At 34.2% G+C, this 16,571-nt stretch overlaps 1 protein-coding gene and 1 long non-coding RNA gene across 2 annotated transcripts; one reads left to right on the plus strand and one right to left on the minus strand.

The window, feature by feature from the left end:
• Window positions 1–4,305: 4,305 nt before the first annotated feature.
• On the plus strand, window positions 4,306–6,521 carry LOC109122087 (uncharacterized). The gene is made up of 2 exons (XR_002029522.2): window positions 4,306–4,889; window positions 4,973–6,521. It is a non-coding gene; the product is annotated as an uncharacterized LOC109122087 (long non-coding RNA).
• On the minus strand, window positions 5,323–12,106 carry LOC100241268 (purple acid phosphatase 15). The gene is made up of 7 exons (XM_002272442.4): window positions 11,687–12,106; window positions 10,531–10,722; window positions 8,688–9,021; window positions 8,205–8,422; window positions 7,208–7,398; window positions 6,200–6,484; window positions 5,323–5,801 (listed from the first exon to the last, which is right to left on the minus strand). The coding sequence occupies exons 1-7, from the start codon at window positions 11,940–11,942 to the stop codon at window positions 5,655–5,657; spliced, it is 1,623 nt and encodes a 540-aa protein (XP_002272478.1). The 5' UTR covers window positions 11,943–12,106; the 3' UTR covers window positions 5,323–5,654.
• Between the last annotated feature and the right edge of the window lie 4,465 nt (window positions 12,107–16,571).

Raw genomic sequence — 16,571 nt, forward strand, 5'->3', positions numbered from 1 at the left:
CCTCGACATCCCAGGAGGGGGTTCCTATGGTGAAACCTCTCAAAACTCTCAACGCTCAATGGTTGACTAGAGTGCACAGTGAGTGGTGTGGGTGCATCCAAAATCCTATAAAGCTAAAGCAGAAAATGGAACACACTGGCTGCACAAATATCCATGAAATCTAGCTCAGGGCTATACAGGTCTTCAATGATCGGACTCCAATCTGCATCAACGTGTCGCTCTCCTCTAGAATGCTCCCAAACATCGGTATAGCCAGTCGCTAGACCCTACTCCTAACCTCTATCTCGGTCAGAGTACAAGCACACACAAGGTCTCACACTTGCAAAAATGAGAACCGTAATGAAGAAAGTGACCGAGACTAGAGGGTGAGAGATAAGGGGATAGATGCGCATCCCACATAGATAAGCGGCATGCAATCACACAGAGGAGGACAGTCATGCGACATGCAATCAGACAAAGATCAGATATATCATCATGTATACACACAAGATAAGCGAGAATATGATAATCAATACAAATGGTGATACAAACATCATGCTCAAAGACGATCAAAATAATATACAAACCAATGGATCAGTATGTCGAGTCGAATGATATATAGTGGCAAGTGTATGCATGTGAAGTGATCAGATCAATCATGGAAAAAATCAGAGTAAATATGCTAAGCAAAGCAATAAGATCAATCGATACAAATCAGCAATGTCGATGTAGCAAACAAATATATCAGTGAAGCACGAAAAATCATGGCATCGGAAATCTCAATTAAGATAAATCAATCATCATAATTAGTATGTCGAAATCTCAAATGAATATGACATCTAAGCATGCATCAAGAAATCCTCAATGTGCAATCAAGAGATGAGCATCTACTGATCGTCCAATCAAATGTCACATTTGCTTCACTCTAAGTTCAAGCTTGACCCTCTAAACGATCCCCAATGGAGTCGCCATTTTGTGGATCCCGCATTCCGGCACAATGCGTTTCCCACTCGATGGCGAGCTCGATTTTTATTTTGAAAAATTGATTTTTATTCATTAAAAATTGACTTGGAGTCGCCACTTATTTTTGTTTTATTTTAAAAGGGTAAACAAAATAAGACCCTAAAACCGGATCGGGCTCGAGGGTCAGGTTACTTATCGGGAAGGTACGGTACGGACTGTAGCACCCCTCTAAGTCCCTAAAGTTGGGTCTCTACTAATAAAATGAAGCTGATGCGGCAATCAACAAGAAAATCGACGGATACTCACATCAATCATGCATATATGGGAATCAGAATGTGTATAAGGAATTATCAAAATGAAAGTGTATGCGTACCTAGGCCACGAGCCACAATGCGCTATCAAGAAACAGGATTGGTACACAATTAATGAATACAAAATATAGCTCATGCACATCGGAGTGCAAAACGAAGCTTAAGCATAATACATTAAGCACGACAGTTGACAATCACAAGGGATCAAACATAAAGCCCCCAACAAAGCCCAATTTATTGTTCATGAGCTAATCTCACAAATCCCGTGTTTTAGAATTATGAAGGAATCATTATTGCTTATGTAGAATCAAGAAGATCTGAAGATTATTTAGGAACTGAAATGAGATTAAAACCATTCGAGTGAAAACTGGATTATTGGAGTTTATTTGAAAATTGGAGTATTTGGAATTAAATTTAAAAGATTAGAGCTCCGGTAATTAAATTGAAATTTGTTAAAGAAAATGAGAAACGGACTTTAGGAAATTGAACTGTGAGACCATAGACTTTTTGAAAGTTGAATTTGTAATAATAATAATAATAAGATTTTGAAAGTTTGAATTAATATTAATAATAATAATAATAATAATAATAAGATTTCGAAAGTTTGAATTAATAACAATAATAATAATAAGATTTTGAAAGTGTGAATTAATAATAATAATAATAATAAGATTTTGAAAGTTGAATTAATAATAATAATAATAATAATAATAAGATTTTGAGAGTTTGAATTAATAATAATGATAATAATATAATAATAATAAGAAGAAATGAACTTTAGGAAATTAAGTTGCGAGGATATAGATTTTTAATAATAATAATAAGGATAAGAATAAGGATGATAATAATAATAATAATAATATTAATATTAATATCCGTTAATAATAATAATAATAATAATAATATTTGTTAATAATAATAATAATAACAATAATAATAATAATAATAATAATAATAATAATAATAGTAGTTAATAACAATAATAATAATAATATCCATCTCCATTAAGCCCAAAGCCAATAAGCCTAAACCCACGTCCATTCATTAAAAGAACCTTGGGCTCCATCCATCTCCATCAAGCCCAAGTCATTAAACTAAAAGGAGCCCAGGTTCATTCATTAAAAGAAGCTAAGTCCTCAAGTCCAAGCCCACGTCCATCATTAAAAAAACAAAAAGCTAAGCCCACAAGCCTTCAGCTCCATCTCAAGCCCAAGTCCAAAGATGTCAAGGGGCAAGCCCAAGACACCCAATGCCTTCACAAACTTGGGCCTTTCATCTGGGTCCAAGCTGCTTAAAGCCCAAGTCAATCCTCATCTCTCTTTGGGGTCGTTCAATCACGTGCTCTTCTCCACTTCAGGCGGTGATGACGGAGGAAACGGAGACGAGAGGCGTCGCCGAAGCACTCGAAGTTGGTCCAAGCTGCAATGGCTTCGCGCTGCCGCGTCGCGCACTGCTGCGCCTTCGTGGGAGCGTGGATGACGAGCATTAGCATGAGAGATGGGTATGAAAGTGGCCATGCAAAGGTGAGGGAAATGGATTTGGAACACAGTCATTGGTAGTGAGAGAGAAGATTAAATCAATCCATGCGAAACCGTGTACATGATAACCTCAAATGGAGCTCAAAAGGATGAGATATTAGTAGGGCAAACACTTCCAAACAATGGATGAAAGTTAAACAAACAAAAAAAATACATGAACAGACAATATGATAGGAAAAAAAAATGAACTAAAAAAAACGGCCATACCTGTGCTTGGTAAAGCTCCTCTCTAGCAGAAATCAACCAGAGAAATCCTATCCTCCTCCTCCCTAGCTTCTTTTTCCTCCCACTGGTAGACGTTCTCTCCTCTGTTTTCTCCCCTCAGGCAAAACATCACCCCCCTCCCCTGTTCATGCATCAGCAAGCATGGGCTTGCAACCGCCCCCCTGCAGCTGCACGTCCGGGCTTAGAGAAGGGGTCCATCAGTCAACCGCTAGGGGTCCCCTACCCCTTCTAAATATGATGAGAAGTCTTTCAAAATCACCTCCCCGAGCCTTTTACCACCAAAGGGGGTCTACAAAAGGTCATAGTCCTAATTTGAGTATGATTTGATCTTTGAATATATTTCCTAGAAATAATTTCTTCTAATATTTATTTATTTTATTTATAATATAATTCAACTCTAGGTTATATTTATTATTTTGCAAAATGTAAAATCCTTCATTGATTTTTTATTCTTTAAGGATTAATTTTTTCTTTCATTTTATTGAACAGCCTAATGAAAGAACAAAAAATAAAAATAAAAAATCTTCATATTTTGATAGTAAATTCCTTCAATTCCGGATGTTTCCAACCATTCGTCCTGTATTTAAACACCAATATACAATTATAATGTTCTTTCATTCTAATAATTATTTTATTTAAATATTATTTTAAAAATATTAATTATAATTTGATAATTGAAAATTTTATTTTAACCAAATCCAAGGAAGAATATATTGAGGTCTAAATTTCTAAAATATAATAATTTGAGAAAAAATAAACTTCTTTTTCTTCTTCTTATTTAATAATAAACTATTTTAATGGTGGTAAGTTGTATGAAGATACTTAGCTTCTACGGAAGATTGAGAAATAATAATCTATATAAGAGAATCTGCAAAAATATACTTGTGATCTTCAAAATCACAGACCCAATAGCATCAAAATAAGCATAGAGCTATAAAAAGGAAGTGAATGAAAAAAATTAGGGATAATAGATTAAAAGTTCCCACTTTAAAAAACTAATCATTCACAGTTTTTCAACATAAAAAATACTTATTTTAGACAAAAATACCCTTATTTTTTCTTACAAAAGGAACTATTTCTTTTAAAACACACATAAATAATGAAAATATTTAAGAGTATTTATATCCGCTACTCATAAAGTTTAAAAAAAAAAAATGGGTTACTTCTATATAAATTTGGGATGTTTTTGATCCTTTATAATCAATTAATCCAAAAAATTATTTGGATTGACACAATGTGATGAAGAATTTTGTAAAAGACAAAAAGACGTGGGGTTATCCTATTGACACTGTAACAAGTGTATCGTACCGTCCCTTTTGATCAATAAATCCCTTATTTTACTGCCGTCACGTTTTGGGAACCACACAACCATATGCAATGATAGAACCACAGACCTTAAGACAAAATTTATACACCCAAAAGAACTCATAAACCCTACATTGTACATACAAATCTCTTATGGCTACTTCTTGGTCAGATAATTACCAACAAATTCCATAAATATTCTTCTATTTAATTTTCTTGATTACTCCCTTTCTTGTTAGTTCATGCTTTGTTTTTGATAAAAAATTTCTTGGGGAGGCTTCTATCCCCGATTTTAAAAGAACCTGATTTTGATTTTACTAACGTATAAAAAAATTATGGTTGTTTCTTGAATGATGTTTAGGTGTCTTTCGATTTCTTGAATGATCTTGCGTTGTTTTTGGTTTTTGGAAATGTCTATGAAATGTGGAGGTTTTTGTGTTTTTGGGCAACGATGCACGTATGAATTTCTTGATGTTTAAGGAACCTGCGAATACGAGAAGATACAGTCTTGACCTTAATTCTGCATATTATGATCCCAAAACCCGATCCTAACCACAGATTTTATGGGGTGAGTGCGAGGTTTTTTGTAGTTAATTTGATTTTCTTCATTTTTTTTTTTCTATCGCATACTCATCTGGACTTCTGGTGAAGCATTGGAGTTGAAGCAACTCAACATGTTTTCTTGGGATGCATCTGGAAAGGGAGCAGCAGCAGCAGCAGCACAAGTTCAATTGCAGGCAGCTCCATCTCAAGCTGAGTTTGTATTCAAGAATTATAAGCTGGAAAAGGAGCAGCTGAGATCCCAAATGAAGGAGAAGCTTCCGGATAAGTATGGTAATGCGGCGGATCAAGACCAACTGCCAAGAGAGGTTCTATGGGGGGAGAATTTCCTTGGGTTTCTTTTTACATAGAATAAATTTTGGGCATGTTCTTGTAAATTTCTAATGAGGGGTTTATAACTAAATGTTTAGTAAGATCTATTTTCTCAGATTGATTTTGAATTTGGGGAAGGAAGAATCTTGGAATGTCCTTTATTTTGCACACTTACTTTGCTTACATACCATATGCTTTCATGGTATAACTACAAAAAGACACCTGTGATTTGACATTTTTCTTAGCCAGTGCAGCCCGCTACAATATATATTTTTTTTCTTATACAATTTACAACACAACGGCTACCAAACAACAACATTTCAGTGTGGTTAGCCATTTAGTGATCATATCTAACGCACTCTCAAGCGTGAGTAAAGTAACCTATTCGATACTTCTTTTCCATTGCAGACTACTTCTGAGTTATTGGTTCTTCCATCAACTCTTACTGTAAGTAAAGTATTCATCTGGCTGCAGACCAAAGTTTAGTTACAGCTGAAAGGGTGGGGCACATATCAGGTGTCCTGACAATGTAAATTTGATCCCCAGCATTATCTCTAGAGTCTTGATTCCGGTACCAGGTCCACAGGGCCCATGTGTCATTCTTCACCTGTAAGTCATACATCACAACTACTCATCAACATATTTATACATGTCCTCTATAGTCCTTATTTGCAGAACTATAAAGTAGAAACATATGCTCTGGTGGATTGTATCCTACTTGTTCTTCATAATGCCCCTTGGGGAAATTCACCACTCCTCACATGAACATCATGTATCATGTTTCGGCACCCACTAGTTATGGAAATTTATTAGTTATCTATTCATTTTTGTAGCTAAAAACAGGTTCTTAGGCACTTAACAAAATAGTTATTCTCCACCATGATCTTATATGCATGACTTTAGAATGCACAATCCCCCCCTTCATTCAAAAATGATTTTGATGTACTAACAATTTGTGTGTGTGTGTGTGTGTGTGAGAGAGAGAGAGAGAGAGAGAGAGAGAACCTCCAGGATCCCATGGCCAAAGCTACTTTCTCTGAAGGCACTGAAATCAGGTTGCCGGTCCCAACAGAACTTACCTGCTGCTGGACCAAATGTAAAGTTTGTTGCGCAAAATCCACCTATGAATGTATCAGGAGTAGTTGATGGCTCTGGACATTTACCAGGTGCATCAGCATGTTCAATTGCCATCTTCTCCCGATTACCCCCATCTCCTACCATAATATGAACAGGACCACAAGGATCTAATGTGTAGTTATAAACTCGATTTGACCTCTCATAGGCATGAACCTGAAGGTTATTTCCAGTAAAAAAAAAAAAAAACAAATTAAAAGCTCTTGAGCCAACAGTTGATATTGAAAGACTTCCAAAAAGAACATTCAATGAACTTCAACAAACAACTAATATTGACAGACCACTACTTAAATCTTTTTGTTATATTAACATTAATAAAAAGGTTCAAGGCACTCCCAAATACCAGTAGAGAAAATGGACACTCTGGTCTTCATAGAATCAGAATGAGTCTCTTCTCCATAGCATATGACAGAAGATTATTTGGTTTTATGCAGAGGATAATGTTCAGGATTTCAGGAAGAATGGTGTCTCAATTTTCATTATTGATTAGGTGATGGATCAATTCCTTGGAGAGATTTGTTTTCCAGGTACTGTGGAAATGAAATAGAACAATTTCATGCACACTAAAAGGGAAATTGTTTTGACACAACTCTCATGGCCTGTATGGCAATCTGAAAATAGTTATAAGATTTCAGCAAGAGGAGAGAGAAACTAGGTAACTATTCAAAACGCATTTTGCCCTTAAATGACTAGATCAGAATGGCTCATATTGGGGTGTTTTGGGAAAGAGGACAATTGATAGGGCCAACATCATAAAAGATGGAAAGCTGACTTCTCTTACAGTAGGATGACATGCATCAAAATACGTCCCTTAGCTGTAATAGTTCTAACCACCCCTCCACATATCATCATTACTCATTAGCAGATATTTTCACTTACATGTCCATTGAAGACTATGTCAACACCATAAGAGTAGAGCAATTCTTCCATTTCCTGCCTCATGCACTCCACTTCTCTGTAATGGGCTTTATATGAACTATACCATGGTGGGTGCCAAGCAGCTATCAGCCATGGAGTTATGGATCTGTCAACTTTAGCCAAGTCCCTCTCCAGCCACTTGTATTGATCCGCTGTAGAAGAAAAATAAATACAACAACATATTAGTTGGTTGCTCAGAATGATCAAATTTGTACGTTATATTCAAACAAGAATTATCAAGTCAAAACAAACACCATCAGGTAGACTCCCAGGCAAATTCATATTTCAAAGTGTAAACAAAAACTGCAACCCATGGCTGCAAGGTTTCAAATATCACTGGACTGGTGAGCAATACCAACAGATGCCCTAGAGCATTCCATCCTAAAATGGGAACACACCCATGGAAGAAACATAGGAAAATTCTCTCTCCAGAAATGCTAAATTATTCATCAATCAACACCAAGCAGCCAGGAGTGGTGTGTGCATCCCATTGAAGTACCATCTTTCCATTCCATTCATCATTTTTCTAGGATCATTTTTCAGGTTTCAAGTATTTTCTTTAGAAAAAGTAAACTCCAAATTTTTGCAGTAAGACTATTTGATTGTTCTGTAATGACTCAATTGACAAGCATGGAGTTGGGCCTTCAGATTCTATCATAAACAAAATATAACTGCCTCATTTCTGTCTGGCCTCTAGCACTCTGAGCCAACAAAATCTTAGTGGATGCAGATTAATAGTACCTAGTCAACAATTTTTATATATAAAATTTCCAAAGTTCCTGTATTTTGTCTTTCTATGTATTTAGGATTGGTCTTATAAATTGGCACCAAGGATGAACATCTAATGACAATTTTAGAATGGAGACAAAATGAAGCTCACCTAGGGAAGTTGATAGCATATTGTTCAACACATCAGGGTGAAAAGCATAAAGGATAAAAAGAGAAGCACCCTTTTTACCTGATTTATTATAAGCAGCGTAGGCTCCAAGCATGATAAAATGTATTCCCCCTGCATTAAAGGAGTAGTAGAATGTTGATGCCGATCCGCTTTCTTTAGAAGGGAATGCAAATCGCGAACTATAAGCTACAAAATTCTTCTTTTCAGCCTGTTCTTCTATCTCATGGTTCCCTTCTATCACCATCATTGGGACTTTAGAAACTAAATTTTGCATAAACCTGTAAACTACCATCCCACAATAGCAAAGTAAGATAAAATATTGAATTAGACACAAACAGTGGAGAAATCATTTCACATGCTAGGCTCTATGTCTCAGCTCTCAGAAAAAACAAAGGAATGGAAAGGAAAATGTCAGCCTTAAAAAGTAATTTCTTTCTCAAGCTATTTTCAACATTTTCCTTCTTTCCCTTGTTCTCTTAGATTTTCTAAATGGGGCCCAAAAAACAAAGAAAAGAAAAAAGAATGTAATGGTTCATTTTTCACCTTCCCCAGTAATCCCAACGAGGCTGATACGTCTCATGTATTGGAGTTTGTGGAAATGAGCAAGAATAGCAGTCAGAGCCAGTTCCATTTGTGAGGTACTGGTTTGCATATGTTACGTCACCCACAAGTAGAACAAGATCAGGTTTGTTACTAATCAAGTGATCAATTGTGGCTGTCGAATTGTATGTAAGACCTAGATCTCCAATGATTCCTATTTTTCTTGGGTAGCTCCTTGGACCAGAAACTGGCATTGTCCTGAAAGAATAGATGTTACTCATGGCTCCAATAGTGGGATCTCCACATCGATAATAGTACCGTGTACTAGGTTTCAATCCTACATAGAAGTCCACAAAGATGTATAAGTTTATAAAAAAAAAAAAAAAACCACATGTCGGTATTAAAAACGATCATAGAAAGTAAAATAACACATTTTCTATAATTCAATATTTTGTGCGGAAAACACTTCCAAGTATTATAAAGGGCTACTGACACTTCTAGAATCACTTCCAAATAGACTCTAAATTTGAGAAGCACAAGATGGATGAGAATGAAGAATTAATAAGTTCGATGTTTAGAATAGTCCAGTCTAATTGAAACCATTTCTCAGCCTCATGTTTCCAATTGATATGTTGTAGTGTAACTCTTTGCTTGCATTTCTAAAAAGTAGTAATTTATTGATATGCAAAGCAATGGATGCAATAGATTATTCTTATTAGGTGGAAAGTTCTAACAGTGTTAACTTGTTATCTTCCTCATTGGTCTGTTTCAGACCATATATATAAATTATACCCTTTTAAAGTATATAAAAACAAAAAATAAATAAATATACAAAGAAACTACATGATTTCAATTGAGGTGAAGGTAATTGCTAACTCATTCTCGCTAGTTGTTGAATGGGCATTAGAACTTAGGTAAACTAACTTTTGTTGTCATACACTAACTTCGATAGCCATGACGCCTGTTGGGTTGAAAGAGATCTTTACTTCGTTGCCCAGTGGATATTCATAATGACCCTAAGGCCATGAAATTATTTGAACTCACTAGCCTTCTGTATTATGCAAATCAAATATAGCATTTTCAAGAAAAGAAAATTTATATCCCATTGTACAAACATTGGATTTTGGGAAGAAAATTTTGTTTTCCATAATGATATCTAGACTAGGGGCAGATCCAATACATGAATAGGTAAAGAATCCTCTTGTTACCACTAGACTATACATACTTTTTGTTAATTTTTTGCCCCTGCTGAAATTAATAGCTAGATTTGCCTCTCCCCTCAAACCATTTGCTGGCTCCACCACTGACCTAGATGACCATGACATTAAATATTTATGGAAAAAACAAAATTTAATGAATAATATGTGGTTCTAATGGTACAAAAATTTTCCAAAGAAAATTTTAGGGATATGTTTGGATGGCCCTTGAGATTTGAATGATTACATTGCATCTCATATGATTTTAAAGATATAAATCCACCATACTAAATGGACCCACTAGCCAAAAATGGAAACACAGTCAAAATTTGTGGTCAAAGATCAGTTAGAGGATTTCATGAAACATCTCCATCTCGAAATTTTTACTGTCACTCATGATGATAGAATCCATTATTTGTAATATCTCTATCTACAATGATGGATTGGTTCACAAATTGATTAAAAACAGAAAGAATTCAGTGTCTCTGTCTCTGGAGCCACACAGACAAGCTCCAGTGACCTTTTTTTTTTTAATACAAAATCATATGCATAAAAGGTTGTTTACAAAAAAGCAACATCAATCTGCATTGCTTGTATAAGAAATCCATCCTGATGAATAACAGAAAACATATAAGGAGAAAGGAGTATACCTGCGAGACGGACGTGGTGAATGATTCCAGAAGTATAGTTCTGGAGGCCCTCAAAAGGGTAAAGTTGATTGTAGACAAGAGAATAGCCCATGACTTTACGACGTAATGGATATCTTAATGTTCCATAACGAACAACACTTGAGACAGTTTTGGGATTCAATGGCTTTATATTATAACCAATTTGGAATTCCCCTGCCAAATTCCAGAGCGACTCATTATACAAGCATCAAATAGCAGCAAAAAATATAAATAACCATAAGGCCCAAAATTAAAATAAATCCAAGAAATTAAACAGATCAATGTTGTAGACTAACATCACAACAACCAAATCAAAGCACCATTGTTTACTTTCCCCTTCAAGTTCAGTAAAACAAACTTGACCAGTTACAAAGGCTAAAAGCCAGCCACTGAACCTAATTTTTAATAGCAACTCTTTTTTTTACTTTTTTCTTTTTTCCTTTTTTTCTAGTTTTAATCTTAAAAAGGGGGAAATGCTGAGGAACAGACATCAAAGTCAAGTCCTGTCACTTCCATATCCATAATGTATCAAAAAACACAAACAACACATTTTTTTTTTCCATAATTACTGGTCTAGATTATTTAATGCCCGACAATGGAAGAATGAAAAGAACATTGGAAATCGAAAGGAGTCAGTAATGAATTATTCCACTTTTTTTTTTTTTTCCTTTTGTCCCTGTTTGCGCAACTACCAACCAGAACATAACTTCTAGAAGGATGATCATTTCACTCTCCCAGATTGCACATAAATACCAAGCTGCCGAGAAAAATAATAAAAAAGAAAAACATCTGAACTGATTGATTCACAATGACAAAGGCTCATATTTCGTACTCTAGGTAATTCATTAAATTAAATCTCTCAAGAGAGAGAGAATACACACTTCGTTGACAGATTTAAACATAAACAGCGAACTGCAGATAAACAAAATCACGAAAACATCAAAGAAAAAGGTAAGAAAAACCTACCACTACTGGATTCGCAGGGGTTCAAATTCAATTAAAACTCGAAAAGAAAAAAAAAATTAGAAAAAGAGAAAAAGACATTTTTTTTCAGGGAAAGAAAACACTAATCACATATTGATGATTCCTGCAATCAAATTGGTGCAAACGCATTGATGGAGAAAAAGACAAAGCGAACCTGTGATCCAAGAGATCCAAACGGAATCGAAAGAGGCGGAGAGCGCGACCGAAATCTGCTCAGGCTCGAAGCCTTTGACGCGGCGGCGCACTCTGGGATCGGTGTCGGGCAAATCGACGGCTTTTCCACGCAAGCTCTGATCAAAAGGGACGGTAACAGGCGTGAAGGGACCGTCCAGAGTAGTAGGAATCCTGGCATGGATGGCAGCAAAATTCACCAGAATCACAACAATCACGCAACAGAGAGTGGAGGCCATTTCTAGGGTTTCCCCATCGGAAAAGAGAGAAACCGTGGATTTTCCACTTTACTAAACTGAGGAGATTCCAACTGGAGGGAGGGAGGAGAAAGAGGCAATGATGCACATACCGTCCGTGAAAGCAAGTCTAATTCATTGCATGCGTTTTTCCTTTTTTCGAAACATCAAGGTTCGTGTCAGTTCCCTTAACGGTTTAGTGGAAAGGGTAAGGTTGCTGCCCTGATACGGCGTCGTTTTAATCGAGACTATTATTATGAACATAATTGTGTCTGTAGACCTCTCTTTTTTTTTTCTTTTTTTTTTAAATTTACTTTTTAATTAAAAAAAAAACATTGCATTATTATTAGGTCCTGTCACAATAATTTTTTATGTAAATTGTGTTTGTCTTCATTACACCCCTCTCTTTTATTTTTCTTTTTTTTTTTTTGAACTTTTTAATAAATAAATAAATAATTGCATTATTATTAGGTCCAGTCACAATAATTTTTTATTAATTGTGTCTGTCTTCATTAGACCCCTCTCTCTTTTTTTTTCTTTACTTTTTAATAAATAAAAAAAAAACATTGCATTATTATTAGGTCCAATCACAATAAATTTTGGTTCTCTCTCTCTCCTCTTATACCTTAATAGCATTTATTTATATTTTAATTTTATTCCTTTGTACTTTAAATTAACTTGTTTATACCCATCTTATATATTTATACTTTTATTTATTTATTTATTTATATTTAATATTATTTTTCCACATTTTAATATGACTTATTTATACTATCATCTTATATATTTATATTTTTATTTAACGGTCCATAGCTCAATAATTGATATCCAAATCTTTTTTTTCATCTTTAATATGATTTATTTCTACTCTTATTTCATATATATTTTTATTTTTATTTTTATTTAATTGTTTAAATTTAATCATACCTACCAACTACTCATATTTAAAATTTGATAGACATCAATTATCTTATCATTTTATTATTATTATTATTATTATTATTATTATTATTATTATTATTATTATTATTAGAAACACATGTAGTAAAATAATTTTTTTTTTCCTAAGAAATAAAATACACTAGTTCTCAAAAAGAAATTGAATTATGAATTTCAAAAAGGTATAATTTGATTAAGAGGAATTTGGAAAACCTTATTTGATTAAAGTTGATTTCTTCATTATGATGCTCTTTCAAAAAAAAAAAAAATGAAAAACAAGAAAATCAAACAAACCATGTGAATATTTAATTAAAGGCTCCCCGGCTTAACAATATCCGATAAAACTAAATATTTACTACTTAATCATTTAAGCTAACTTTAACTTAAATTATACTTAGGTGTCTAGTAAAACTAAACATTTATTATTTAATCATTCAAGTTAACTTTAAGTTAAATTATTTTTAAGTTGTTGAATTAAAACTTATTACGTAATTCTTATTGTTTGATAAAATTAATTAAAATTTATTATAAATCATCAAAGTGACATATTTATTCTCATATATTATAACTAAAACAAAGGAAGTGAGTAATAATGGAGGTCATAGAGTAGTAAAAGATATTGTAGAAGTAATTAGGGTAAATAAAGGTAAAAATGTAAAATAAAGGTGTGAATTTAAGAATAAGTTAATTCTTTTTATTTATTATTTAAAATTATTTTTGACTTTAAGTTATTTTATCAAACATTTTGAATGACTTAAATTAAGTAATTAAATCACTTTAACTTATTAAGTTGGTTTACCAAACACCCACTTAGCCTCATCCAAAATACGAAAGGAGAACAAATAAGTAAAGGAAACAATTTTGAGACTCAAAATTATTAATTTTAATTTCAGTCACTTAATATAAATAATTTATGATTTTTTTTATTTTCTATTATATTACAAGTATAAAACAAGTATTTCTGAACTCGTAACATGATTTGTTGTGTCACTTTTGATGAATTTAATTTATGAAGTCAAAATTAAATTTATGATATATATATCTATAAGGTGCCATTTAGATATATTTTTTGTTTTTATTTTTACTACATATTTTTCAATCTCTACTAGTTATATAGGAGCACATACATTTTATATAAAAGTTATTATGATTTGTTGTTTTTAAAAATAATAAATAATAAATAAATAAATTACAATATTCACTTTATCACTATGTTTAATTTTAATCAATGAACCTAAATGCAATTTATGGTCCTTTGATTTCATTGATAGTTTCCATGTACAGCGTATTCAACATTTTAGAATTAATTTGATGGTCCTCAGATTTCATCTAAACACGGTTTTTAATCTTGTGTATTAATATCTACAAAAAGTCAATTGTATGTATGAAATAATGCAGATGAATCTTTAACAATGAACAAAGATGAAAATATAAGTTTTCATGAATATATCGATAACCATATTTTATAGATAAATCAGGAAATATCGATAGATATTTTGATACAAAATATTGATGAGATAAAAAATGATTAAAACTCATGAAAATATTGTGAAATATTTTTAAAAATGATTTAAGAAGTAAAATTGATATTTTGAAGTTGTTTTGTTGATATTTATAGGAAATATTGATGGAATGAAAATGGATTAAAAAAAAAGAAGAAAAACTCACAGAAATATTGGGAAAAACTTAAAAAATAATAGAAAAATTAATAATATATATGGAAGTTATTTTAATTTTACCAAAGAAATTAAAATATATGGAAGGATATACAGGATATAAAAAAATGACGATATATATAAATATTTTTATATTTGTCTTGTAGTGGGACCCCCTTTGCAAGGTCATCATGTAGTCCTTCACTTTCCCATGGCTGTTTGGTTGGGCAAGCCATATTAAAACTGCCTTCGGCCATACATGGAAACTAATGGCCCTAAGACTGAGTGATTGATCTGTCCCAAAGTAGGTTAGATAGACAAATCCTACATGGATACTACAAAACTAACATCCAACTGTCTTTCACGCATTTACTCACCCATTAATGTCATATTATGCATCAGACACGCTCTATATTAAATACAACTGTTATTGGGAAACATTTCATACTCAACGAATCATCATGGCAAGACAATTGTTATGCATCGGTAGTCAATGCCATAATATCGCACAATCAAGCGCAAGTAAGGTGCTATTAAGACACCTGGAAAGGCGTTACACTACAATATGTATAAACAAATGGTATACACTTTCTTTTTGACAAATTCCCTTACTTGTTTAAGCTACTTACTGACTTTTGCATCGAAGGGGCACACTTGGACAAACCATCCGAACAACTTTTGGGCAGATACCAAAAGTGTTTGCATCTTAAGTGATTTAGATGGAATTGTTGGTCGTACCATTCATCCAACTCTTCGTAGCTAGACGAAGCCACCTATTTGGATTGTGGAACAACATTGGTGCCACCTGTGGGAAAGACACAAAAAACATACTAGCACGATGGCCAATACATCTAATGCATCCCAGTCAACCACTGTGGTTGACCACTTCCAAGCTTGACAAGCCAAAATAGAAAGAAAGCAAGAAGAAAATGATCGTTGTATGTAGTCACTGCTCTAACAAGTTGAACAGTTGATGTATGAAAACCAGGAGTCACGAGCTCAGATGGCTGAGAGGCGTCGCTCATAGAGCCTTCTCACCCCTTCTCAATAGACCAACCTTAACTGGAACAGCAGCTAGACAACACGCTCATCCCAATGGCACGTTGAGCCATCTTACCATACGCACGAGGACGACTTTTCCTTTAGTTGCTCTCCTACTTGGCTCGAACAGGCTTATCCCTCAACTAACTAGTCTCATCCTGATGAAGCTACTAGTTCCATAAGAGAAAAGTGAAAAATGGGACAACGACAAGGTTCCCACCTATTTGACACAATAAGGGGCTGCTTAGGACCCTAAGACCAACAGGCACATGCACCACCTCGCATATCCGAAGCCTTGAAGGCCTGGTTGGGCCAAACTAAAATAGGATGTGTCACCAAGCTTCCAACCACCATAAGCGGAGCTACTAGCAGTGCCCAGGCCCATAGGAAAGGCATCCCTCAACTTCATCAACCGACGATTGGATGATATGCCCTCCACGTTGTTCGACCCTCATATAATTAGCTACGAGCCTCTTAAAAGGTTCTTGGTACCCAAGTTCACTATGTACGATGGGACGAGTGACCCATTTTTTATCATTTACGGCACCATCGGCAGTTGATGACATTGGACACTGGAAACGATGTCCTGCTCTATAAAGTCTTTCCTACCAACCTCCATGGTTCGACCTTTTCATGGTTTCATCGGCTCCTCAAAATTCCATCAATTCATTTCGCGATATTTCTGAGGTATTTTTCTGCCACCACTTATGTTTTGTATGCTAAAACAAAATATAAACACATTGCAAAATATTAAGATGCAAGAGAACAAATCACTAAGGGATTTCATGAAGCGGTTCGACCAGGTGGCACTCCAGGTTGAGTTCCATAGCATGGACGCCATTATCTAAATCTTTAAAAGGAGCATAAGCCTAAATTCTTCGTTCTTTGAATCCCTCGCCAAAAAGTCGTCGCCTCGATGGACAACTTGTTCAAGCGGACGAATTAGTATGCTATGCTCGAAGATGATGTTTGAGTAGCTTTTCAACAAGTTCTAGTT

The sequence above is a fragment of the Vitis vinifera genome, chromosome 7 (genome assembly GCF_030704535.1).
Source record: "Vitis vinifera cultivar Pinot Noir 40024 chromosome 7, ASM3070453v1".
Lineage (NCBI taxonomy): Eukaryota > Viridiplantae > Streptophyta > Magnoliopsida > Vitales > Vitaceae > Vitis > Vitis vinifera.

Bases quoted from the DNA above. Each gene is read 5' to 3' on its own strand.
- LOC100241268 (XM_002272442.4), bottom strand. From the start codon at position 11,942: ATGGCCTCCACTCTCTGTTGCGTGATTGTTGTGATTCTGGTGAATTTT. The intron at 9,022-10,530 runs GTATACTCCTTT...ACTTCTATGTAG, and splicing joins TCACCACGTCCGTCTCGCAG to GATTGAAACCTAGTACACGG. The intron at 8,423-8,687 runs GTGAAAAATGAA...GGTAGTTTACAG, and splicing joins CGTTGGGATTACTGGGGAAG to GTTTATGCAAAATTTAGTTT.